Source organism: Microplitis mediator, chromosome 6, assembly GCF_029852145.1.
Source record: "Microplitis mediator isolate UGA2020A chromosome 6, iyMicMedi2.1, whole genome shotgun sequence".
NCBI lineage: Eukaryota > Metazoa > Arthropoda > Insecta > Hymenoptera > Braconidae > Microplitis > Microplitis mediator.
Window position 1 is genome coordinate 8877351 of NC_079974.1, and position 27262 is coordinate 8904612.

The 27262-nt window shown below is 30.2% G+C and overlaps 1 protein-coding gene across 1 annotated transcript in view; it reads left to right on the top strand.

The window, feature by feature from the left end:
* The first annotated feature begins 1249 nt into the window (after positions 1-1249).
* The window catches only part of LOC130669708 (uncharacterized), a 115869-nt gene continuing 89856 nt past the window's right edge, over positions 1250-27262 (top strand). Inside the window, exon 1 of the mRNA XM_057472738.1 lies at positions 1250-1568. Coding sequence (XP_057328721.1) covers positions 1561-1568 — 8 coding nt within the window. The 5' untranslated portion in view covers positions 1250-1560. The remainder of the gene's footprint in view (positions 1569-27262) is intronic.

Genomic DNA, 27262 nt, shown 5'->3' on the forward strand with positions numbered 1-27262 from the left:
AATACTGATGTATATGTCAATTTGACAGAGGCAGTGGAGTATCGGTGATAGTGACGTGGCGAGTCTTGAGTGGTCGTAAAGAAAAAAAAATAATTATTCAAATTTTTAAATTAATTTACTATATTCAAAGTCATGGAGGCTTAGAAGTTTACGATTGTATTTTATAATTGTGGTTGTAGAATTGAAAAGTAGTTATATATATCTCATAAAGGCAGTAGGGTATCGTCGACGATGACGTGGCAAGTCCAGAGTGGTCGTTAAGAAAAAAAATAAATAATTATATAAATTTGTTAATAAATTTACGAAATTATAATAACATGGAGACTAAGAAAGTGACGGTTGTTATCAAGCCTATAAAATACAGCCTGAAAACTTCAGTGGATTAAAATTAGTTATAAGTTTTTCTCTAAAAATATTGTTAATTTATGTTATCCAGTAATTCAAATCGCTCGAAATTTTTCTTGGAAGGCATATATAATTTCAATTTTTACTGCCTCGTTCCTCTCCCATCAATGCTGTTTTTATGCCTCCTTAAATGCAATTTAATTTTCTCTTTTGATTCTACAATTTTTATTATTTATTTGTTTAAATTATTGTTTCTTACTCACTCCTAAATTTCGTAATTCAATCAATAAATTTTCCTTTCAAATAATAATTATTATTTTTCTACTCCGTGAGTCATCAATCATGATTTTTTCCTGTTCTGTTTCAAAATAATATAATTATTGTGTCATTTTAAAATCGTAATTAGTTATCTATTACAATTATTAAAGTTTTGGTGACTTTTCTAATTTTATCAATAAATTTCTTAATTTCTTTGTTAATTCTGTAAGGATATCTTTAATGGTGATAAAATGACTGTAAGTACTTACAGCATGAAAAAAAAGTTATTATTTGGGTTGAAAATTTCATCAAGTGAATGATGAAATTTATTAGCTACAAAGCATTATCAATCGCTACTAAATCAAAACCAACGTACATCGGTGAAGCCGAGATGAAACTTATGTTTTCTTCTGAAGAGCTAGAAAAGATTATAAATAAGGTATAATATAATTACAATTTTAAAATATAAAAATTTCTAAATCATTTATTTTCCATTTTTTATTTTAGAAATCATTTTTTGCACCAGCGTCTTGATTCTGATTGGTTTTTCAAAAGAAGATAGTGGTATCAGAATGACGTGATTTCTTGAATATTTTTGGTAATGTATCAGTTATATATCATTTTTGTTATTAATATGCATTGGATCTGTAAGTATGGTTGGATTATTGACGTGAAACGCCTTTCTAAACACTGCTATCAACTAGTTAAAGTATTTTTTGAGTCACCGCTTGTAGTTTATTGCTTGATTATGCGGACAATAACAGTTTAAGATTACATTGCTGTTGCTTACCGCAATTATTTTCAGACAGTCATTGTTTCTGCATTAGTATTATTGCATATTAGAGAAACTTGTATTTTACATAGTGAGTACGGTTACAAATCTTTCAGATTTGTGTTAAGTACATCTCTAATAACATTTCAGTAAATAAATATTGTTGAAGTGAATAGACTTCTCACATGGAGGGGTAATTATTTAATAAATCAATATTATCTAACTATTTTTGGATCCCAGTATAATTAGTTTCTCAAAAACATAAAGTATTTAACTACTTTATAATTTTAGTCAAAATCATTCAATTTCAACAATATTGTAATCTGAATTTTAAATTAGTACTATCACGAATTGGAGCAATTTAATTTTTTTAAATATGTGTGTGATTGCAAATTGTTCAGATTTGCAAAACGAACACCTCCAATATTTCATGTGATTATTATTCCTTAGCTAAATAAAATGAATTTCGATTATAATTTTTCTTAATCTGCGAAATTTTCATTTGAAGCAATTTTTGTTTTTAAAAGTGTGTACGGTTTCAAAACAACCAGTTTTGCATAAAGTACAGCTTCAATAATTTATGCTACAATTTGACATTTAACAAGTAAATCTACTTGTCATTATTTATAATCTTTTCGTATTGAAAAGTTGATATTTTCTAATTGTATTTTTACCTCGTGGAAAATACTGTGCTCTGCTGTTATAATTCTCAGAACTATACAATTTTCTGTGTTGATAAATTTTTGAGATTTATATCGAATGCAAGAATTATTCGAGCAACAGTTTTTTTTATCAGTGGCAAGGAATACTTCATTTCAATGCATAATTACTCTATATGGATATACCAAATTATTACAAAAAGTATATTTGTCTATCATTTTTCAATTACTTAAATATTAATGGCTCACCGAAGCCATGTGGGACAAAGCGTTGAAATATTTTAGCTGCACAAGAAAAGTCTATCGTTGGAGTATAGAACTCGACGATAAGCGATTCGGCTTGTACATTCGTTAATATATTAACGGGTAAAGAGCATATAAGGTATGGAGCTGATAATGCTGTACCTGTAAAAAATAATATTTTACTACTTAATACACATTAAATTCGACCAGTTGTATAACTTTGTGAATCGTATTTCAACAATAAATCAGCTGGAAAGTTAAAGATGAAGTAGCAGTAATTTGCCTTTAAAAAAATAGATATAATAAATATGTATATGCAAGTCGTCTAGATTCGCATGAAGTATTTTCAATAATTTACATTATGGTTTACTTTTTATCAAATAAGTAATTATCATGAACATTAGCCCTGTTCAGAGAACAATTGATATTTTTAAATTTTATTTCCATTATGAATAATGATGTGCTTCAATGTTAATTCTCCGAACGACAAAGTCGCTAGTATTTTTGTAAACTTTTGGTTACGATATAAAATGCAATATCAGTTTGGAATACGGTTTATTTTTTTAATAAAAAAAACTCCCTATTTACTTCGTACGTGAAGTGATTTTTTTTTATGAATTTTGAAACTGCGAGTGATGTAGAGGATTCGGATCAAAATGAAGTCCATACTCAATCCGAATTTATGCTTGATATTCTAATGTCTATAAGCTTACAAAACTCATTGGTCTCTACAAAATTAGTGAAGCTCACTGACAACTAATAGTTTAGCATCTCTAAAATGAGTGCTCATTTAAGTTTTCTTAAATATTGTAGGGCATAGAACTATTTAATTCTCTATCAAAAAAATCAGTGTAGAATTGCATAGAAACCCAGAGGAATCCATACAGAAAAGTATAGATTTGTGTAAGTATCCATAGGAATTAATATAGGAGTGTATGGATTTATATAAAAATCCATGTGTATCTGAACTATCATATGGGAAATCCATCTAGGAAGCTGTGGGTACTTGGATATATGGATTCCTTTGTGGGGAATTCCTATAGAAATCGGGGTTCCCATATAAGTAATTTCAATAAAATCCGGGGTATCTGGATTTTTATGTCTATCGTCTACTGATACGCGTGTCTGAATAAAAAGACAGATTCACATTCTATTGGCAGGATACTTTTGAACATAAAATTAATTAATTGATGCTGTTCATATCAATATTTTTAATTTTTGTTAATTTTCCTAGTTCCTAATCCATACAGGATTCCCATATGGATTTTGAAATGGTGCAGATTCCCATGGGAAATCATCATAAAAATCCACATGGGAACTGATAGGAATACCCATATGAAAAATATATTTTTATCATACACGAAAAGTATATTTTTATCATACATAAAAATATATATTTCTATCATATAAGAAAAATATATATTTATATTGTGTATCGGAAAAAAAAACGTTCTTATTCGTATGGCTAAATCCAATAAATTAGATCTAAATTTTAATATATTCTTTGAATCGCAGCTAAAATTTTCAAAATTAGTTAATTTGATGCGAATATATATACCCATATACATATACATACACCGAATAAATTATATTCTTAAATATAACAGAGGAAATATATGCTGCCATATATAATATAAATTATATGCTACCATATATTTCATTTCATGTAAAAATTTTGTGTTTTTTGAATATAAAAGGAAATATATCAATACAATATATTATAAGGTAACTGTAAATGTATATACAGCTTAATATAAAAAACATATAAGTTACATATATGGAATACATATATTTAATACTATATAAACTATATACTATATATACTTAATACTATATATTGAATCGGCCAAAATCCGTATATGATTTTTTATAATATACAAGATAATATAATATATATTATTTTGTTGCAAATATATACGATTTGATATATTTTAACCATATATTGTCTCTTCAAATGGGTAGTATTTAAAGTATATTGTATGGTGAATATCAAAAAGGAAAGATTTTCTATTCCTCCTGTCATTTTGATCTTTGCCACAACTTTCTACTTAGTTGTGGGAGCTACATCTAAAAGATTGTCGCCTTATCGAAAATTGAGCTTTGCCATGTAATACGTACTATGTTTTTCACAATCGCATGTATCATTTTAAAGCTTTGGATTTCAATGTCTGAAGTCTACCTCTACTATAAGTAAAATATACTTATTTAATAGTTGAAAACCAACGAATAGAATTTTATCCTAGCAAATAGAGTCTGAAAAATTCAGTGGAAAATGAGTTATATTTTTTTTTCTAAAAAAACTTTCAATTTATTTTATCCACTAATTTAAATTGCTCGAAATTCTGCTTGGAAGGCATAAATAATTTAAATTTCATAATTAAAGCGATTATTCGCATTTGTACATTTATTTTATTAATAGATGTCGCTGATATATAATTTTAATTCACGTCGATAAGCCAGAGTAAAAGTATCGTTATTAGTTTAACTCATAGATGGTGCTAAGAACTGTCGGTAAGGGGACTTTTTACCCATTACAAACCATTCCAAACGCTCTTAAATACTTTTTAATCATTTTTTTTAATCAGGGCTGTCATTCGACAGAACTACCAGTACCCTTTCGAATTGTACTATAGTATATCCTATAATACATCATGACTTTAATATTTAATATTAAAGTTTACTTGAAATTCAAGTCTTGAATAATTTTGCTCGGAAAAAAAACACAAAAAATTACGTTTCAGATCAAAAAAAAGAATTAACACGTCAACCCGTCGGAGAGAGAATACATTTTTGACTAAGAAAAATTCAAGTCTTTAGTGAAGAAGCAAACTTTTGGAGCAAGAAATTTTTTTTTCTTGGCCCAAGCAACTTTTATTTTCACTTAGGCAAATTATTTTTCGGAGCAAGAGAATTTTTTTCTTGGGCCAAGAGATTTTTTCTTGGCCCAAGGGTTTTTTTTTTTTCAATCGAGACGTTTATTTTTTGGAGCAAGAAAATTTTTTCCTTGGGGCAAGAATAAAAAGTTTTTTGGCTGAAGTTAAACTTTTTTTCGTTCAAAACGTTAATTTTTTGGCAAGAGATGACTTATTTTCGTTAGCCAAGAATTTTTTTTTTAAACCAAGAAATTTTCAATTTTGCTTCAAAAATAAATTTTTTTGGAGCAAGAGAATTTACTGTCTAATCGTTAAGTAATCGTTATCCGTTAGAAAAAGACACTACGTCTTATGCCTACTTTCTCTCTCTAGCAATTCCCGAAGATATCCGAAGTCCAATTTTTTCTAAGTCCCGTAGCAAGAAATTTTTTTAAGTCCTTATATTGAAAATTATAAAGAAAAAATTTCAAAAAATCGGCAAAAATTCGGATATACCATTCGATTCAGAATTTCGCGAAATGAATTTCTGTCGTATCAAAAAAAATATATATATTTTTTTTTAATTGTTAATAAATTTCAAATATTTTCAAAACGAGTTTTTTTATGAAAAAAAAATTTTTTTTAACTGTCATTACCTGTAATTGTTTGGGTAATGGTTCAAACAAAATTATCCATTAGGTCATTTTATTTATTTTTCATTTTTTCTATTTTTATTAACAAAAAGTGATTTTTACTTTTTTTAAATTTAAAATTCGAAAAAATTTTTTTGGAAGTTACCAAATTTTTTTATGGTTGATATATGATTTACTAAGAGAAAAAAAAAATTGTAAAAATATCGATTTGCTGCCGAGTTACACTCTTTTGTTTATCCGCGCGCGGACGAAATGACGTGCTTTTTCGTTTTTCGCGCTTTAATAATTTTTATCTCAGCAACTATTCGTCGTAGAGACCGTTCAAAATTCAGTTTGTTCATTATTAAATCCCAAAAACAATGATATTAGTTTGTCTCGATAACTTCTCAATACTTTCAGAGATATTTCATTTTACATCTAATTTTTTTATAAAAAAAAAAAGATCACCCTCCAAATTTATGGTAACTTTTTTCCTTATATTTTTTCTAGATCCTTGATCATTTTTTCGTGCGCATCGACTGGACTACCGACTTGGTCGGTAAGTTGAACTCTGCCTCGAATTTACTCTATCCGATTCAATGCGTTTTAACACGAAACACTGTTTTTAAAAATCGCATTGAATCGTGTTAAAGTGAATAGGATGTTGAATCCGACTCAATTCGATCCCGTTTGCTGGGTTATTGTGTTTATATTTTGATTTTTAGAAATCTATAGATTTCTTGGAATAACTTGTTTCGGGGGATTTACGGGGAAACATGGATGTGAAATTTTATAATAATAGATTTTATTTCGTGGTTTTAAATTTTATTTAATCACACATTTAATTATTAAATACTTAATGAAAATTAACAAATTTAAAATTATTTAAATCCATAAGAAATTACTATTTAAATTTATATTTCAGTTATTTAATATAACTTGTTTAAGAATTTAATACTATTATTTGAATAATCATACTATTTTAAATTCAAAATCATTATTTCATGGTTCACAACTTGAAATTATTATTTAGATTCGTAATATTTTAAAATTCACAAATTAATTATTTAATGTTTGAAATACTATTGAAAATATTAATTTTTCAAACTTCACAAATTAAATTAGCTTCATAAAATAATATTTTATAATGTACTTTAAATTCGCAAACTACGATTGATTATTATTTCATAATTCATAGCTTAAAGTGATTATTTAAATTCGTAAAATAATATTTTGTAATGTAGTTAGTTTCACAAACTAGACTTAATTATTTAAATTATTATTTAATTGATTATTGAAAATAGTATTATTTCATAATTCACAAATTAAGATTATTATTAAGATGCACAAAATAATATTTTTGTAACATATCTTAAACACAAATTAAAATTAATTATTTAGATTAATATTTAATTTATTATTGAAAATAGTGTTGTTTTAGAATTCACAAGTTAAAATTATTATTTAAATTCATGAAATAATATTTTGTCATATATTTTAAGTTCACACTCAAAATTAATTATTTAGATTAATATTTAAATTATTATTGAAAATAGTATTGTTTTATAATTCACAAATTATAATTATTCTTCAAATTCATAAAATAATATTTTGTAATATATTTTAAATTCACACTCAAAATTAGTTATTTAGATTAATATTTAAACTACTATTGAAAATAGTATGGTTTTATAACTCACAAGTTAAAATGATTATTTGGATTCATAAAATAATATTTTGTCATTTGAATCACTTATCACTCAATTAAAGTTAAATAAATTGTTATTCTAATTGACCGTCGGAAAGAGAACACACGTTCATAAACAAATCATTACCTTTTTGTTGTGATTTTTAAAAGAAATCCTAAAAATAAAACTTCACAAACTTGTTTTAATATCACTGGATTTTATAAGTTTCCACTAATAAATTTTAATTAAATTATTTTAATTGCCCATAAATTTCACTTCACAAACAAACAAAAATCACTGCACCCTTTTATTTTAACGCAGGGGATGAATTTAAATTTATTAAGATTCTTGAATTGAAATGTGTAATGGTGAAAATCGAAATGTCCTTGAAAATTGAATGAGAAACAAAATTTGAATATCCTTGAAATTGAACGAATGATAAAATTTGAAATATCCTTGAAATTGAATTTATGTAATCCTTGATCGGACGCAAAGCGGAATCACATCCGAGTACTATACTTGAAAACTTCAAATAATAAAAAAAAAACAAAACGGGGTCACACCCGACGAGAACGGGCTTACGCCCGACGGTAACGAAATTACATCGCGTACTGATGAATTTTTCTGACTGACTCTCATTAGCGGATGCAGTAACTTTTATTTTACTTTGTAATTTTAAGATGGTCTACCATGGTAGGGGCTATGAGAAAAGACGCAGAAACACTCTCCCATAGTTATTGTTTGTTCATCAGAAATTTTATCGATGATCCAGGTTTTCTCTGAATCTTTATTTATTTAAATAAATCTGATATATCATATCAGCAATTTTTATTTATTTAAATAAAATAAAAAGTACTGCCATCGGCAGTTTAATTTATTGCATTAATAAATAATAAAATTATAGATATTTTCCAAAATGCATAGGTCAAAATTTGTAAAACTGAAATTATTATTAAATTTGATGTTCCGATAAATTTACTATTAAATTGGGGGTATTACAGCCCTCTGAACGATCTTTTCTTGATTTTTGGTATTAAGATAGCAGCAGGAGTAAGTTGATCGTTTACTCTTGCTGCGGGCGTTTTCATTAAGTAAATCTGGGCTTCGCTCTATTGTTTTGCTCCGCCCGGTACTCAGGTTACAGCACGGTATTCGCGCTCACTCATATGTAATGTTTCTATCTACTCGTGTGCTCTCTTTCGTACAAGATGGTGTACTTAATTATTCTTATGAATATTTATTTACTTGCTATAACTTTAATTATTTCGAACCTTATATAAATATGTATACATATACATTTAATTTGTATATATTTAATTTAATTTGGAATATATATTTAAACATTATTTAGTTTAAAATATATATTTCATTCCATTTAAAGTATATAAATTATTTTCCAATTATTTAAATGCTCATTCGGTTTAAATTTATCCGATTTTAACATATATATATTATCCTAATTGTGTATGTTTATTTTTATCCATATATATATATGTGTACCCACATATATATATACATGCGTAAGGGATGAAGGATGCCGGGTCGTAACAGCCTACGGGGCCGGGAAAAATTTTTTCAAAAAAACGAATTTATGGCGCGTTTAGGAAATTTATTCAGCTACAATTTGCTTTTTTTTGTTTCTCTGTACGACAATTTGCTGCTGAGATATCAGCCTTCAAATAAAAAAAGATCCTTTTGTCTTTGATTATTGATATCTCAGCACGTAATGGTCACACAGTAATTTAAAGGGCAGTTTAATAAACTTAAATAAATCCCCTACAAGCTCCATTTTCGATTTTACCAAAAAAAAATTTTTTTTTTATCCTTGATATCCATTTGAAAAACCCACAAAAAATGGCCATTTTCTGGTTTTTTAGTCAACTCATCGCTACTCTGCAAATATTGATAAAAAAAAATAATGTTGCCAGGTAATTTTACAGCTTCATGTACCCCAAAAAACCCTGGAAATTTTCAGATTGATCCATTGAACCGTTTGTCCAGTCCGATTGCTCAAAGTTTTACAAAACAATTAAAAGAACAAGTTTTGTTCCTTAATTTAAGTAATTGTTATCAAAATGAAAAAATTAATTTTTTTTTTATTTTCTTTTATTTTTGCGTTAGTTACTCAGTACATGAAAGGTAAAGAGGAAAAAAAAAATTTTTTTCCGAAAAACGAAAAAAAAAAATAACCCCCCCGAATAAAAAGTAAAAAAAAAAAATGTAAAGAAATTCTTGTTTGGTCTCGTTTTTTGGAAAATTTTTTTTTTTTCCTCTTTACCTTACATGTACTAAATAACTAACGCAAAAATAATAGAAAATAAAAAAAAAATTAATTTATTCATTTTGATAACAATTACTTAGATTAAGGAACAAAAATTGTTCCTTTAATTGTTTTGTAAAACTTTGAGCAATCGGACCGGACAAACGGTTCAATGGATCAATCTGAAAATTTCCAGGGTTTTTTGGGGTACATGAAGCTGTAAAATTACATGGCAACATTATTTTTTTTATCAATATTTGTAGAGTAGCGATGAGTTGACTAGAAAACCAGAAAATGGCCATTTTTTGTGGGTTTTTCAAATGGATATCAAGGATGAAAAAAAATTTTTTTTTGGTAAAATCGAAAATGGAGCTTGTAGGGGATTTATTTAAGTTTATTAAACTGCCCTTTAAATTACTGTGAGACCATTACTTGCTGAGATATCAATAATCAAAGACGAAAGGATCCTTTTTCATTTGAAGGCTGATATCTCAGCAGCAAATTGTCGTACAGAGAAAAAAAAAAGCAAATTGTAGCTGAATAAATTTCCTAAACGAGCCATTAATTCGTTTTTTTAAAAAAATTTTTCCCGGCCCCGTAGACCTAAAAAACAAAACCAAAAAATTTAGAAAAATTTTGTCTCGACCTTTTTCTTATGATTCCGAAAAAACCGTGGCTAAAAAAAATATTTTGCTGGAAGATCTTTAAACTAGAGATTTCAAGCTTCAATTTGCTTTTTTAATTTTTTCGATACGATCATTTTTCACGAAAATACAGCCTTCCAAAAATCACCAAAAAATTTATAAAATTTTCTTGTTCCTTTAATTTTTTGTATAAGTGTATTTATTTATTAATAATTATCTTATTTCTGTCGAAGTTACTCATAATTTTCGTAATTTTATGATCTAATAAAAAAACAATTTTTAAAAAATTTCTCTTGCGCCGATTTAGGGATCCACAGAGAAAAATTCCGATTTTTGTCTAATTTTCGCCTTTCAGCTGACTTCATATCGTAGTATGCAATGAAAGTAGCTAACTCAAATTTTTTTTAATCGAAATCTCTTCAGGTTAGCAACTTAACAAAATTAAATTTCTATAGTATGTGTATCTTATTGGAAACCTAATATATATATATACCGGGAGGATTACGTGAAATGGCTAATGTGAAGTTGGCTACAGAATTTGGGACTTTTTCCAGTTGGTAGTAGATAGTCTTATTTGGTGGTGAACTATAGCTAATTTGGAAACCCAATTAGTGGCTCCACCATGTGAAAACTACGATCGAGATGGTAAAGAAGTAGAAAATATGAATTTCAAAAAGTGGTACTCAACCACTCTGAAATCACTTTTTACTTATTTATTCATTTATTTTTTTTTAATTGATAATCGTTATTAGTTTGCTTTATTCAATTAATTAATTAAAATTTGAGTTAATTATAATTTAATTTAATTTCCTAATTCAATTAAATTAAATTAAAGTAATATTATTTATGAGAAAATGAAATTTTTGTAATTTTCAGTACAAATTTTTTTTTTTTTTTTTTTTGTATCATATTATTGAATTAATTAATTTAATTCTTCGTTAATTTCAATTCAATTCATATTATTGAACTTTTATTTGATTTGTTATAAATAATATTATTTGATAAGAAAAATTACATTTTCGTAACCTTGAAGCGGAACTTGCTGTTTTTTTTTTTTTTTATTTTTTTGAGAGATGAGATTAATTAACATTTGAACAGACGAATTTCAAAATTATGAAAAGTATTTTGTTTTACGTTTTTAAATTAATTTTTTTGTATTCAACGACCACGCGCATGCGCGTTATTATGCTGCGCGCAATTTTTTAAATTGCTGTAATCAATAAATTATTATTTCGGTTTGTCAATAACTATTTTGTTTGTATAAAACGTGTATTAATGTTCTTTAGTGTATCACTGAATAATATTAAATACGTAAAAAAATTATAAACTCATTATATCAAAAAAACCTTAATATTCTGAGGTTATTATAGTAGCCAAGCGTTTTGAGATGATTACGTTCATAACTATTTACATGTTGATTTAATTGATCATTCATTTTCTGTTTGTGTTCAATTTAAAAAAAAAATTTTCGTTCCAAAGAGTGTATTGAAAAAAAAATTTTTTTTATTCTTGATTGAAATAGTTTAATAACTATCGCTAATTTTGTATTTAATGAATTGGATTGCAATTAAAGTACAAATAATTATTGTAAATTTAATGTATGTAAAATATAAAAGCCATAAACTTTAATACAAAACATAGTGCCGAACTATCTACTACTTGTAGCAATGACAGAGTCACATTGCTGAGATTAGGAGAAATTCGTCGGGTGTTCGAATCCTGCTAAAGACAGCATTTTTTTTTTTAATGATTTATAATTATTCGAACTATAAGTAAATAATGTAAGCAAATTTATCGACATCGAAAAATTAATGTAAATCATGTTATTTAACTTGAAATTAATTTTTGACTATTCAAAAATATTAAATATACACAATAATGTATGTAAACAGCAAAATTGTATGAATAGCCAAGATATTTTTCTTTTCTGTTAAAAAAGGCTTTAAAAGGTTTCTCCCAGAGTCAATTTCATTACTATTTATTTTTTACTTATTTTTACAATTCGTCATTTATAATTAAGTATGAATAAATAATAATAGAAAATATTTCAAATCGAATAATGTCGGCGAGCTCACGAATGATCGAGTTTGGCAGTTAATCAATTAGGTTAACCGATTACCAATTTTTTTTTTTGTTTTTTAAGTTAATATACTGGTAGTTGTATTAAGGGTTTCAATATTTAAAAACTTTCTTTTATCAAATAATTACATTAGAAAATTCAACGGGTCCGGAGTCTGTCACTCTACTTGGGGTAAACCCAAGAAAAAAAATAAAGACTTACAAACAATAAGTCATAAAATGTAACGATAGTAAAAGGGATTAGGATCTTTCCATGTGCCGGCTTTTTCTTCTGTAAAACTTATTTTCACAAAGTTTTTTTTTTAAACCCATAAAATACAAAATATAAAAATATTTTAGTTGTTAATTTTATTCTGATATTATATAAATTCATTCATTTCTTTCTAATTAACATTCAAGAATAACGTACTTTTCATTTTATACATAATTCTTATATTACTTGCGTCTCGGCTTACAATAAAACAAGGATATTTAACTTTTTTCTATTAATTGAGCATTCTGTTTAAAATTTGAAATTTGTTTTATTCATTTAAACTTTTATTTATGCAATTGCAAAACACAACATTGGTAAGTAAATTAAGCTTTCTTCGTGAGTACAATAATACGATAAAAATCTTGTGGTCATTAGCAGGTATAGGTATAATGGACCGTACTTAGGTCATTATGCTTACAATGCTGCTACCATTTTACATTACAAAATATTTATTTTATATAATATTGAAATATTGAAGATTATTAAATATTTAATATAAATTAACTCATACGATAAATAAATTTTATTTCAATCTTCTATAGTATTAAACAATTTTACATATAATGCAACAAAATTACAATAGAGATACATCTTTTTAAATAAATATATTTTAATATAGGAAAACAAACAATCAATTTTATATTTTTAATAATAATTTACGATGCAAAAACGTAAAAGTCCTATGAAGGATGTAAAATTAGATTGTTTTTCGGAATTTTAATGAGAAGTGAGAGAACTTTCAGGATTCATCTCGTACTAAAGAAATGGGTAAAAGAAGACACGGCAAAAAAGACAGTTTGTAAGAAAAGAAAGATAGAAATATAGTAAAACGAACAATAAACAAAGCTAACAAATAGTAATGAAGAGAGACACATGATCAAGGATATGAGTGAAATAAAGGTACAGAATTAAATGCAAGGAAAAAAAAAGATTGAAGCATCCAATTAATTAAAAGATAGGACAAAAAGGAAACGATGTGGAAACTAGGAAAAGCGCAAAGAAGGAATGAAAAAAAATATAGGAACAAGAAATACGAAACTTTTTATAAGGAGTTCTGGTCGGAAAGTTTGTCAGACACATAAGGAAGATAAGAAGATGGGATAAAACAGAGAATGAGAAAGTAGAAAATAGATTATTTTTATAATTTGCATAAAATATTACACAAAAAAAAAAAATAGAAAAATTATGTTATAATTAAATTTGAATGGAAATAATATCTGTCATTAACATATAAACAACATGTTTAAAAAAATCAATATGATTAGTCGTCTTCATGGTCATTGTCTATTTCTATCATTATTACATTATCATTAATATTATTATTATTATCATTATTATCATTATTATTATTATTATTATTATTATTATTATTATTATTATTATTATTATTATCATTATTATTATAGTCGTTGTTGTTATTAGCTCTCCTTCTTTTGTATTTATGTTCAAAAATACCGCCCCTTTCGTTGATACACCATTGGAGTCTCGCATAATAATCCTCCCACGCTCTGTCTAACATCTCTGGCGTAATCAGTGTGAAAAGATGAATTATCGCGTTCATCAATTCTTGACGAGTATTACATTCATATTCGTAAAGTTTATTTTTTATATGTCCCCAAATAAAAAAGTCAAGAATTGTTAAGTCAGGTGATCGTGGTGGCCATTCGAATCCCCTGTTCCTTAAACCAATCCACCGGTTTGGGAAGAACTGATTCAGCAATGCTGTTACAGGCCTGGTACCGTGTGCTGGAGCTCCATCATGCTGATACCAGACTTCTTCTCCTGTCTGGAAGTTTAACATAATAATTGTAAAATTATACTTTTGTTCAGAACTCTTCTATCATTACAATTATTGTTAGATGCTGTAACCGTTCTACCCATGTCGCTCCACTCTTGTTTATTTAAAGTATTAAAAATAAAAATAAAAATAACAATAAAAAAAAAAAAAAATAAATAATTCATTTTTAATTATTAGAAAAATATTTGATTTCTTGAAGAAGATTGACTTACCTCTTGCTCAATATTTCTCACTGTTGGGATAACCAGATTTTGTAATAAATCATGGTACATTTCTCCATCCATGTTTTCGAAAAAAAATACAGGTCCAATTATTTGATTGCCAACCACCCCAGCCCACACATTTACTTTCTCCTGCACTTGTCTGTTGCCTTCATGAACGATATGGGGAGGTGATTGTGCCCAGATTCGTTGATTTTGACGATTAGGCCCCTGGCCTACATAAAAAGTGCATTCGTCAGTAAATAATGTACGCTGGAGTAATGACCTATCTTGATTTATCATTCTTTGCATACGTCGGCAATAATTAATCCGACGCTGGTGATCACCGAAATGCTGCTTTTGATGAACACAAATTTTATAAGGCTTGAAAGTATTTTCTTTCAAAATTTTAACCACAGTGGACTTTGAAACACCATACTTCTCAGATATTTGTCGGGCGTTTATTCCAAAAGAATTGTATGGTTCCAACAAAATCGCTAATTGAAAATCTTCGGGAATTGCTTTATTGGGCTGTTTGTAGGGTACAGTTCGTCCAATCACACCAGTAGCTTTAAACTGTCTCACAGCACGTAAAATCGTAGATGTCCCAGGGATAGGGCGGTTAGGATGAAATCCCGCGAATGCCGCTTGAATTTCCAAAGAACTTCTGCCTTGTAAAGCCAATTCTACCCACTCTTTTTTTTCAATTAATGTATAAACGTTATTAGGCATGTTTAAATTAATCACTGCACTTGATAAAAACACTGAATTTTTCTGATGACACTCGATGCTTCCTGCACTGAATCCGTAAAATAAATGAAGAAATGGTTGAAGCAAAAATTTTTCTATTTTTGAAGATAATGTTGTAAAAAGACTTGCAATTGCTTGTGAGGATAACAATAAGTATGGAGGAGTCTTATTTACCTTGTAAATACAAAAAATTTACTGGTAATACTTAGGATACCGTAGGTCCAGTCATAAATCAAGAGGTTTAGGAGCATTCAAAAATTTAAGAGCTGTCTTTTAGAATATTTTCCATAGTTTCATGTTTAACAAATAGTGTTGTTTGAGATATGTATTATTAATAAATATTGAATCAATTTAATTCATAATTTCATTATTTATAATATTAGTTGCAAAGAAATTTCCAAAATAAATTTTTTTTTGTCTCGCAGAAATATTTTATAATTTATATTAACTTTTTTTTTGGACAAAAATTTGATATTCTCTCCATCCTATGATTAATAATATTATAATATTATATTGATAATAATATTAATGATAATGTAATAATGATAGAAATAGACAATGACCATGAAGACGACTAATCATATTGATTTTTTTAAACATGTTGTTTATATGTTAATGACAGATATTATTTCCATTCAAATTTAATTATAACATAATTTTTCTATTTTTTTTTTGTGTAATATTTTATGCAAATTATAAAAATAATCTATTTTCTACTTTCTCATTCTCTGTTTTATCCCATCTTCTTATCTTCCTTGTGTGTCTGACAAACTTTCCGACCAGAACTCCTTATAAAAAGTTTCGTATTTCTTGTTCCTATATTTTTTTTCATTCCTTCTTTGCGCTTTTCCTAGTTTCCACATCGTTTCCTTTTTGTCCTATCTTTTAATTAATTGGATGCTTCAATCTTTTTTTTTCCTTGCATTTAATTCTGTACCTTTATTTCACTCATATCCTTGATCATGTGTCTCTCTTCATTACTATTTGTTAGCTTTGTTTATTGTTCGTTTTACTATATTTCTATCTTTCTTTTCTTACAAACTGTCTTTTTTGCCGTGTCTTCTTTTACCCATTTCTTTAGTACGAGATGAATCCTGAAAGTTCTCTCACTTCTCATTAAAATTCCGAAAAACAATCTAATTTTACATCCTTCATAGGACTTTTACGTTTTTGCATCGTAAATTATTATTAAAAATATAAAATTGATTGTTTGTTTTCCTATATTTAAATACATTTATTTAAAAAGTTGTCTCTCTATTGTAATTTTGTTGCATCATATGTAAAATTTTTTAATACTATAGAAGATTGAGATAAAATTTATTTATCGTATGAGTTAATTTATATTAAATATTTAATAATTTTTAATATTTCAATATTATATAAAATAAATATTTTGTAATGTAAAATGGTAGCAGCATTGTAAGCATAATGACCCAAGTACGGTCCATTATACCTATACCTGCTAATGACCACAAGATTTTTATCGTATTATTGCCCTGTTTAAAAATATTGATTGTAAAGAATTAAAAGTGATGAAATTCGAATTTTTTCCAATAATTTCAATTGATTTCAATTTTTTTGTTTGTATATATAGATATACAGTTTGCATGGAGCGACCGCTTCTCAATTATTTTCAATCAATATTTTTAATCAGGGTGTACTCACGAAGAAAGCTTAATTTACTTACCAATGTTGTGTTTTGCAATTGTATAAATAAAAGTTTAAACAAATAAAACAAATTTCAAATTTTAATCAGAATGCTCAATTAATAGAAACAAGTTAAATATCCTTGTTTTATTGTAAGCCGAGATGCAAGTAATATAAGAATATGTATAAAATGAAAAGTACATTATTCTTGAATATTAATTAGAAATAAATGAATCAATTTATATAAATATCAGAATAAAATTAACAACTAAAATATTTTTATATTTTGTATTTTATGGGTTAAAAAAAAAAACTTTGTGAAAATAATTTTTACAGAAGGAAAAAGCCGGCACATGGAAAGATCCTAATCCCTTTTACTATCGTTACATTTTATGACTTATTGTTTGTAAGTCTTTATTTTTTTTCTTGGGTTTACCCCAAGTAGAGTGACAGACTCCGGACCCGTTGAATTTTCTAATGTAATTATTTAATAAAAGAAAGTTTTTAAATATTGAAACCCTTAATACAGCTACCAGTATATTAACTTAAAAAACAAAAAAAAAAAATTGGTAATCGGTTAACCTAATTGATTAACTGCCAAACTCGATCATTCATGAGCTCGCCGACATTATTCGATTTGAAATATTTTCTATTATTATTTGTTCATACTTAATTATAAATGACAAATTGTAAAAATAAGTAAAAAATAAATAGTAATGAAATTGACTCTGGGAGAAACCTTTTAAAGCCTTCCCTGATTAAAAAAAATGATTAAAAATGATTTCACACGTTAAATGTCCATAAGAGACAGGATTAGAAATGATTTGAAGGATTAAGAAGTATTTAAAATGATTAAAAAACAAATCATTTTAAATACTTTTTAATCATTTTTTTTAATCAGGGTTTTTTAACAGAAAAGAAAAATATCTTCGCCATTCATACAATTTTTCTGTTTACATACGTATATTTAATATTTTTGAATAGTCAAAAATTAATTTCAAGTTAAATAACATGATTTACATTAATTTTTTGATGTCGATAAATTTGATTACATTATTTACTTATAGTTCGAATAATTATAAATCATTAAAAAAAAAATGCTGTCCTTAGCAGGATTCGAACACCCGACGTATTTCCCCTAATCTACAGCAATGTGACTCTGTCATTGCTACGAATAGTAGATAATTCTGCACTTTGTTTTCTATTAAAGTTTATGACTTTTATATTTTACATACTTTCAATGAATAATTAAATCAACATGTAAATAGTTATGAACGTAATCATCTCAAAACGCTTGGCTACTATAATAACCTCAGAATATTAAGGTTTTTTTGATATGATGAGTTTATAATTTTTTTACGTATTTAATATTATTCAGTGATACACTAAAGAACATTAATACACGTTTTATACAAAAAAAATAGTTATTGACAAACCGAAATAATAATTTATTGATTACAGCAATTTAAAAAATTGCGCGCAGCATAATAACGCGCATGCGCGTGGTCGTTTGTGACGGGTGAGCTGACGCCCATCCGTCTAATACTAATAACCAAATAATAGATAGATATATTTTAGTTCAGAAAGCAATACATTTTATTGTAGTTTCATTAGGCGCTATACAGCTGCACATAAATATCGCATTACATTAGTTACATTAAGTCTTACTTTTATAAAGACAATGCGATGAGCAGACGTTTCGCGTGGTCAGCAGTTTGACTGTGGGAAGAAAAGAGTTCCGTTGGAGACGGCGAAGGGATATTTTCTTATGCAGCACGAAAAGAGTTCTCATGGGGAACGGCGGAGTGATATTTTGGAAGCAGAGGATGCAATTGCAGAAGAAGAGTTAGTTACCATAGTTAAGCTGATTCGAATAGTCGTCTGCTCGCGCATAAATATTATATCTCTCTTATTTTACCGCTTTTATTACAGATCACTAAAAGAATACGTTTAATGCCACTATTGTTGAATGAAAATATTGTATTAGTATCCGATTTATTTATGCTATCTTAGATTTGTAAAAGAGACTCTCAGGGCCTTTTCTGGGTACTCCCATATTTTGGGGACGCCCAATAAACAAATATCCATTAAATTCACATATAGTCATTCCTTCACTGAGCGACCCACACCCTTTATAACATCCTATTAAATTTCTAGAGACGCTGAGCTAGGCACGGTAAGATCGGTTACGCAGTAAGAACATTAAGGTGTAAGCTCACACGTAACAGAAATTTTGGCGCCCAACGTGGTTTTCGCCCAGCGAAGTGAGGTGAGTGAAGTGAATTTTCGGGAATTTTAGTGGTGAGTGCCCAGTTAACGCGACAGGAAACTGTGAGACTGAGATTCTAAATCCTTTCCCGATAAATAAATTAGTGAACGGTGTCATGAGATAGCAAGGAAAGTGCACACATTGAAGATAATACATGGAAAAATAAGTGAATTAAATTATGAAATATTGAAAAAAGTGAATTGAATTAAGAAATATTGAAGAATTATTGGATGATACTGTGAAATATTGAAGATTACGGAAAAATATTGAATTGAAATGAAAATATGAAAAAAAAACTAAGTGAATCGAATTGTGAAATATTGAAGAAAAGTGAATTGAATTGAGAAATACTGAAGAATTATTGAATTATACTGAGAAATATTGAAGATTTATGGATAAATATCGAATTGCAATGGAAATATGGAAAAATAAGTGAATTGAATTGTGAATTACTGAAGATTATTGAATTGAATTGTGAATTATGGAAGAATACTGAAGATTATTGAATTGTGAATTACCGAAGAATATTGAATTGAATTGTGAATTATTGAAGAATACTGAAGAATATTGAATTGAACTGTGAATTATTGAAGAATACGGAAGATTATTGAATTGAATTGTGAATTATGGAAGAATACTGAAGATTATTGAATTGTGAATTACCGAAGAATATTGAATTGAATTGTGAATTATTGAAAAATACTGAAGAATATTGAATTGAACTGTGAATTATTGAAGAATACGGAAGATTATTGAATTGAATTGTGAATTATGGAAGAATACTGAAGATTATTGAATTGTGAATTACCGAAGAATATTGAATTGAATTGTGAATTATTGAAGAATACTGAAGAATATTGAATTGAACTGTGAATTATTGAAGAATACGGAAGATTATTGAATTGAATTGTGAATTATGGAAGAATACTGAAGATTATTGAATTGTGAATTACCGAAAAATATTGAATTGAATTGTGAATTATTGAAGAATACTGAAGATTATTGAATTGAATTGTGAATTATTGAAGAATATTGAAGATTATTGAATTGTGAATTATTGAAGAATACTGAAGATTATTGAATTGAATTGTGAATTATTGAAGAATATTGAAGATTATTGAATTGTGAATTACTGAAGAATATTGAATTGAATTGTGAAATACTGAGAAATATTGAAGATTTGTAAAGATTTATTTAATTGAGTGCCAAATATTAGAGATTACTGAGAAATTGCCGAATGAACTGTAAAATCCTCTGAATTAGTGAAGCCGGTTGTTTGTGTCAAATTATATGTCAAAGTTGCCCCGCTAGTGATAAGTGAGAAAAATAGATAAGTGAGTGAAAAAGAAAAAAAAAGAAAAGAGAAATAAAAAGTGAAATAAGTGATAAAAGCAAAGTGTACGAAAAAAAAAAAAGAAGAGGAAAGTAGTGATCTGTAGTGCCGCTAAGAGAAGAAGCCGCTGCAAAGAATCGGATACAACACCAGTCTGAGAGGAAATCAAAGCCAACAGACAGGGATGCTGATAGCAGTAGCATTATTCATCGTGGTGTCTATGTAAGTAGTAAAAATTGAGTCTTTTAACGATAGTAGTAATTCGGATCGACGGGAGTATTGGACTAACTGGAGGTTAGGAAATCCAAGTAACTCCCTGTCGGGCTCTATAAGTTCGAAAGAATCGATCGAAGATTGTTCGTACGAGACCGACATAACAAAATATCGAGGAATTATTAGACATTTTTGAAAAAAATCGGGAGAAAACTAACGGTAATTCAAATTGCCCTGGTGCGGCTTCAGGCGCAAAAGCGGTAAAAACTATGGCGGAGACTGAAGAGGTTCAATTGAAACGAATAATATCGTTAATGCGGCATATACCGGTTTTTACGGGAGAGGGTGACGTGGAATCATTCATTGACGCTATTAAGTACAGTGCGACGAGGTTAAAGGCTGATGATGATCCGGTATTTATTTTTGAATTGTCAACGCGATTCGGGGGACTGGCTTTAAGCATTATGCGTACGTTTTTGAGAAAGGCAGAGTCTGTCAACCAAGTAATAGAGAAACTACGTCAAAATTTTGGTCGAATGGAAACATTCCATGCGGTAATACATCGATTGACGGGAATGATTCAAGAAGATAATGAAAGTGTAACAAAATTTGGTGCGCGTCTGGAGGGTATAAAAGCGGAAGCGGAGAATAAAATAAACAGGAGTGGATTAACAGCAGAACAAAAAGATTATCGAACAAAGGATTTGGAGGCGACAGTGCTGGAAACCTTTATTAATGGACTCTACGAAAAATTATCGTTCGCAGTCTCAAATAAAGAACCCAGAACTTTAGCAGACGCAATAAAGATCGCAACGGAGGCGGAGATACAATACGAGAGGACGAAAGCAGCGGAAAGAGCGAGAGAAGGAAAACTAAGGTTCAAGGAGAGGGAGCATGCAAGGATAAGACAGCTAACGCTTGAAGAAGAGGTGAAAGAAGAAAGTAAACAAGAAGGCACAGAATATGTTCATAAACCAAAACCCAGCGCGGAATTTACGTATACAATTACTAACGAGAAGATTGCGGACAATGGAGACAAGCGAAGCTGTTTCACATGCGGGCAAGTTGGGCATTTGGCACGAAATTGTCCAGTTCCAATGCAAAGCAAACGAAATTCTTGGGCACCAATGAATCAGCAGGAATTCCGGGGAAGAGTTCCACAGCAACAGGAGCGGTACTATGTGCAAAACGATAGATACAGAGGAAATGGGAGATATAATTATGGAAGAAGCGGTAATAATTGGCAGAATAATGGTAACTATGTATATGGACAGAATGGCAACAATTATAATGGGTATCGAAATGGAAATAATTATGGAAATCAATGGGGAAATTATGGAAATAATGGTTACTACGGCAGAGGCAGAGGTCAAGAATTTCAAGGCAATCTCAACAGGCGGTACAATAATTATGGTAACTCAGGTGCAATGGTGACGAACGCGTTCGAAACGCAGCGGCTTATGAACAGTTTGCCTGGTAATTACGACAATAGATGGGACGGATCACGTGGAGTTAATCAGCAGAACCGGGGAAATCAGATGTCCAACAGGGGTCCAAACACACAGCCTTTAAACTAGAAAAGGCCGGTGCGATGACACGCTCCGTCGAAACGGCCAACTCAGAAGAAACGAATAAGGAGCGAATAAATGAAGAAAAAGAAGTAAAATCTGTTAAATTAGTGGGTGCTACACATATATATGTAAAATTAAGAGCCGATAAAGTACTTGGAGGTACAGGTATCTTCCTCATTGACACGGGCGCAGAAATAAATTTAATACGACGAGACTCACTGGAATTAAGAACAAAAATTGACAGTACAAGAAGAACGCTGATAAAAGGTATAACATCTGATACTATAACTACGATAGGTCAAGTTGAACTAGAGATAGAAGGTCAATGGGTACTGTTTGATATCGTGGGAGAGGAGTTTAACATAAAAGAAGATGGTATATTGGGCCAGCCGTTCTTTTCAGCACAAAATTCGCAAATTGATTTTGGTAATAAAACTGTTTCAATTAATAATAAGAAATACTACTTTTTGGAGGATATTATAAAAATTCCGAGAAGATGTGTAAAAATGATAGAGGTAAGAGTTGTAAATAACGTTTCGGAAGGATACATTCCACGGTGTGATATTGCACCAGGAATATATTTGGGAGAAGCCATAGTATCAATTCACCAGGGTGCAGCGAAAATGTACGCATTTAACACTACAGAAAAAGAACATGATTTTGCGATACCGTACGTTGAAGTTGAATATTTTGAAGAGATAACAGCAGAAGCAAAGGTGCGGTTCACTGAAAAAACGGAGCAAGAAAATATAGCAGAACGAACAGAACGAGTACTAAATTTAATATCGGTAACACATCTGGACGAAGAAGAACTAAATACAGTGCGGCAGAACATCGAATACGAACCAAGAGTTTACATATTACCAGGCGAACGACTGAATGCAGCGAATGTTCCACCTCATCGGATAAGAACAAAAGATGATAACCCAATTAATATCAAACAGTATCGCATGCCGCATCATTTAAAAGACGTATTAAAAGAACGAATACAAGGAATGATTGATGCTGATATAATTGAACCATCGGATTCTGCATACAGTTCACCCGTATGGATCGTTCCCAAGAAACCAAAAGCTGATGGAACTAAAGATTGGAGGTTGGTAATCGATTTTCGAAGGTTAAACGATAAAACAGTACCAAACTCGTATCCGTTACCAGATATCCGGGACATTTTAGATCAAATTGGTGATGCTGTATATTTTTCTGTGTTTGATCTCGATTCGGGATTTTATCAGATACCATTGGCAGAACAAGACCGACATAAAACGGCATTTTCAGTCCCGATGGGACATTATCAGTTCAAGAGGATGGCGATGGGTTTGAAAGGTGGTCCACCGACGTTTCAAAGTACGATGGAAAACGTATTGTCCGGATTGCAAGGTGTAATATTATTTATTTATGTCGATGACGCAGTAATATATGCAAGAACATTGGAAGAACATTGTCAAAAATATTTGCAATTTGTTGATAGACTTCAAAAAGTAGGATTAAAATTAAAACCGGCAAAGTGCGAATTTTTACGGCGGGAAGTTGCGTATTTGGGACATATAATCAGTGCGGAAGGAGTAAAACCGAATCCAGCGAAAGTGGAAGCAGTTGAAAAATTTAAGAGGCCAACGGACGAGAAGAAAGTACGAGAATTTCTTGGGCTTGCAGGATATTATAGAAGATTCATCCGGAATTTTGCAAGTAAAGCAAAACCTTTGACTGATTTATTGAAAAAAGACGCTATTTTTACATGGGGTGAATCTCAAGAAAAGTCATTTAAAATACTGAAAGAAGAATTATGTGGAGATGTAATGTTGCAGTATCCGAACTTTGAATTACCATTCATTGTCGCTACAGATGCGTCAGACTTTGCATTGGGTGCAGTACTAAGCCAAGGGAAACTTGGAGAAGATAGAGCGATAAGTTATGCTTCTCGAGCTTTATCAAAGACAGAAAGAAACTACACAGTGACCAAGAAAGAATTGTTGGCTATTATGTATGCTGTTGACACGTTCAGACCATATATTTTTGGTAAGAAATTTACATTAGTTACCGACCAACAACCGTTGCAGTGGCTCAAGTCTACAAAAAGCCCCGGAGAGCACATTCGGCGATGGGTAAATCGATTAGAAGAATATGAATATGAAGTTATCCATCGACCAGGTAAGAGTAACACAAATGCAGATGCTTTATCACGAAACCCGGTGAGAAACGAAAACGGTGAATTATTAGCAATGGTGGAAGTAAATGTTGCTAAAAGAGCAAGAGAGGAAACATCAGCAACACACTCATCAGCTGACGGAAGAGGTCGGAGAGAAAAGGTCAAAAATTTAAAGAAGAAATTAAGAAGAACGAACGATCATCAATATAATACATCATCGGGAGAATCTGACATCGAAATGAGGACTGACAATGATACGAGAAGAAATGATAAGCCGAATCCAGCCGGGATTACTCCAAATCCGGGCCCGTCGGGTATACAACAACAAAAAGAAGTGCGACGAAGGGGACGTCCAAGAGGAAGTAAGTCGCGACCCAAGAAGGTGGTACGAATTCCCCTCAGTGACAGCGAGTCAGCACGGGGAATGGCAAGTGATGGAAGTGGGGAGTATTACGTGCCGTCCGGATCAGCGTCAGAACCTGGAGCGGAACCACAAATTGCCAGTAGTCGTCCGCAACGGAGAAAAAATAAAGCAAAAATGAAAGGGAAGATGCAACAAGCAGAAAAAGATAAAGAAGTGGAACAGGAAACCAAGGGACAACAATCAGCAGAAGAAAGCAGGGTAGCAGCGAAAGGAAAAATCAAGACACCACCAGCTGTTAGAGAAAAAGTGAAAAAGAAAAAGAGAGACGAAGTGATTGAAGTGCAAAAACCCAGGTTGACACAACACGATCTGGAGCCGAATATGGACGTTCCAATGGAACAAGAGGATACGGGACATGAGTATCAACAAAACTACGATGAAAGAGATGATAAGAATAGTAACGAACCATGGCGATTCCTGTTATCGGAAGATTTTAAAGCAAGAAGTACTTGTGTTAATGACTCCACGGATTTAGAGTCAGATTCGGGAGACTCATTAATGGAATGGGATGTTCCGAATGATTACTGTACAAACCCGGAAGAAAAATTAAAATTAAAACATTCAAGACAGCATGTCACCGATGTTAACGACAATTTCGCCTTTTTTGTACCAGCCAACGGGGATGTGAATTCAGATTTAACGGACGTGCTACTCGAGATGAAGTGGATAAATATGGCAAATTTACAAGGAACTCAGTTGGAAAAAGGTGATATTTTGATAATAAATAAGCGGAAAAGACACGGATTGGGGTTGGTCTACTCAATCGATGCTAGTGGTCGTACATCAGAAAAAATAATAGATATGATTATGGAGTCTTTGGGGATACTGATAAAACGACAAGAGTATAAGACTTTGAGAGTTCCGACGGGAGGTGATCATTTAAATAAAGCGCTGCAAGATTATTACATTTGGAAATTACATGAGATTGTAAAGGAACAGAATATAGAAATAACGGTGTGTGGTGGAAAACTGGAGGTACCCAAGGCTATTAACAGAAGATCATTGATGAGAGAGCATCATACGTCCGCTGTTGGAGGACACAAGGGGATGACAAAGACGTATCGCCGAATAAGAACTCGATTTTATTGGAGAACGATGCAGCAAGATGTGAGAAATTTTGTGAAAAATTGTTTTATTTGCCAGCAACGAAAGTTAGTACGCGTGAAGCCTAAGAAGCCGATGATGATTACTGATACACCGGAGACCGCATTTGAAAAAATTTCCATGGATATTTATGGGCCACGAGAAGAAACGCGGCGGGGTTACAAATACATTCTGACTGTGCAAGACTTGTTAACGAAATTCGGGATAGCGATTCCACTCAGACAACAAGAAGCTGAAGATGTAGCAAAGGCATTGGCAGGAAAAGTAATTTGCTTGTTTGGGGCACCAAGAGCAATCCTGACAGATCAAGGAACAAATTTTATGAGTGATATGATACAGCGTCTATGTAATTTGTTCCGAATAAGGCATTTAAATACAACAGCGTATCATCCACAGTCCAATGGGTCAATTGAGAGGAGTCACCACTCTCTTACGGAGTATTTAAAAACTTTTATAGACAAATATCGAGAATGGGATGAATGGCTCGACTTTGCGATGTTTTCGTATAATACGAGTGTGCACGAGGCGACAAATTATACTCCACATGAGCTCGTTTTTGGTAGACCCGCGCTAGTGCCATCAGAATTTTCACGAGAAGGAGCGGCGGGCGGAAGATCGTACCATGATTACCTGGATGAGTTAGTTGACACGCTGGAAACAACTCGTAGGCTGGCGAAAGAAAATTTGGAAAGAGCGAAAAAAAGATCAAAGAAATATTACGACAGAAATGCAAAAGAAAGAATTTTCGAGGTCGGCAACTGGGTGTGGCTGCTAAAAGAACCGAGGACGGATAAAATGAAGGATCATTATGACGGCCCGTACGAGGTAATCAGAATATTTGACAACAAAAACGTCGAGTTGATGGTAAAAGGAAAAAAACGTGTAGTTCACCAGGACAAAATAAAATTGGCGCATATTGCTTCAGAGTCTGATTCAGCAAATCCACAATTGGAGATAAAATAAGACGATAAACAATATTATTATTAAAATAAAGTGCAAAAGAAAAAAAAGAAGAAAGGAATTACTATAGCAATAACAATGATAGATAAAAATTACTCTGTTGACAGATAAATAAAGAAGAGAAAAGATGGAGCAAGAGAAGGCGAAAGACTGATGAAT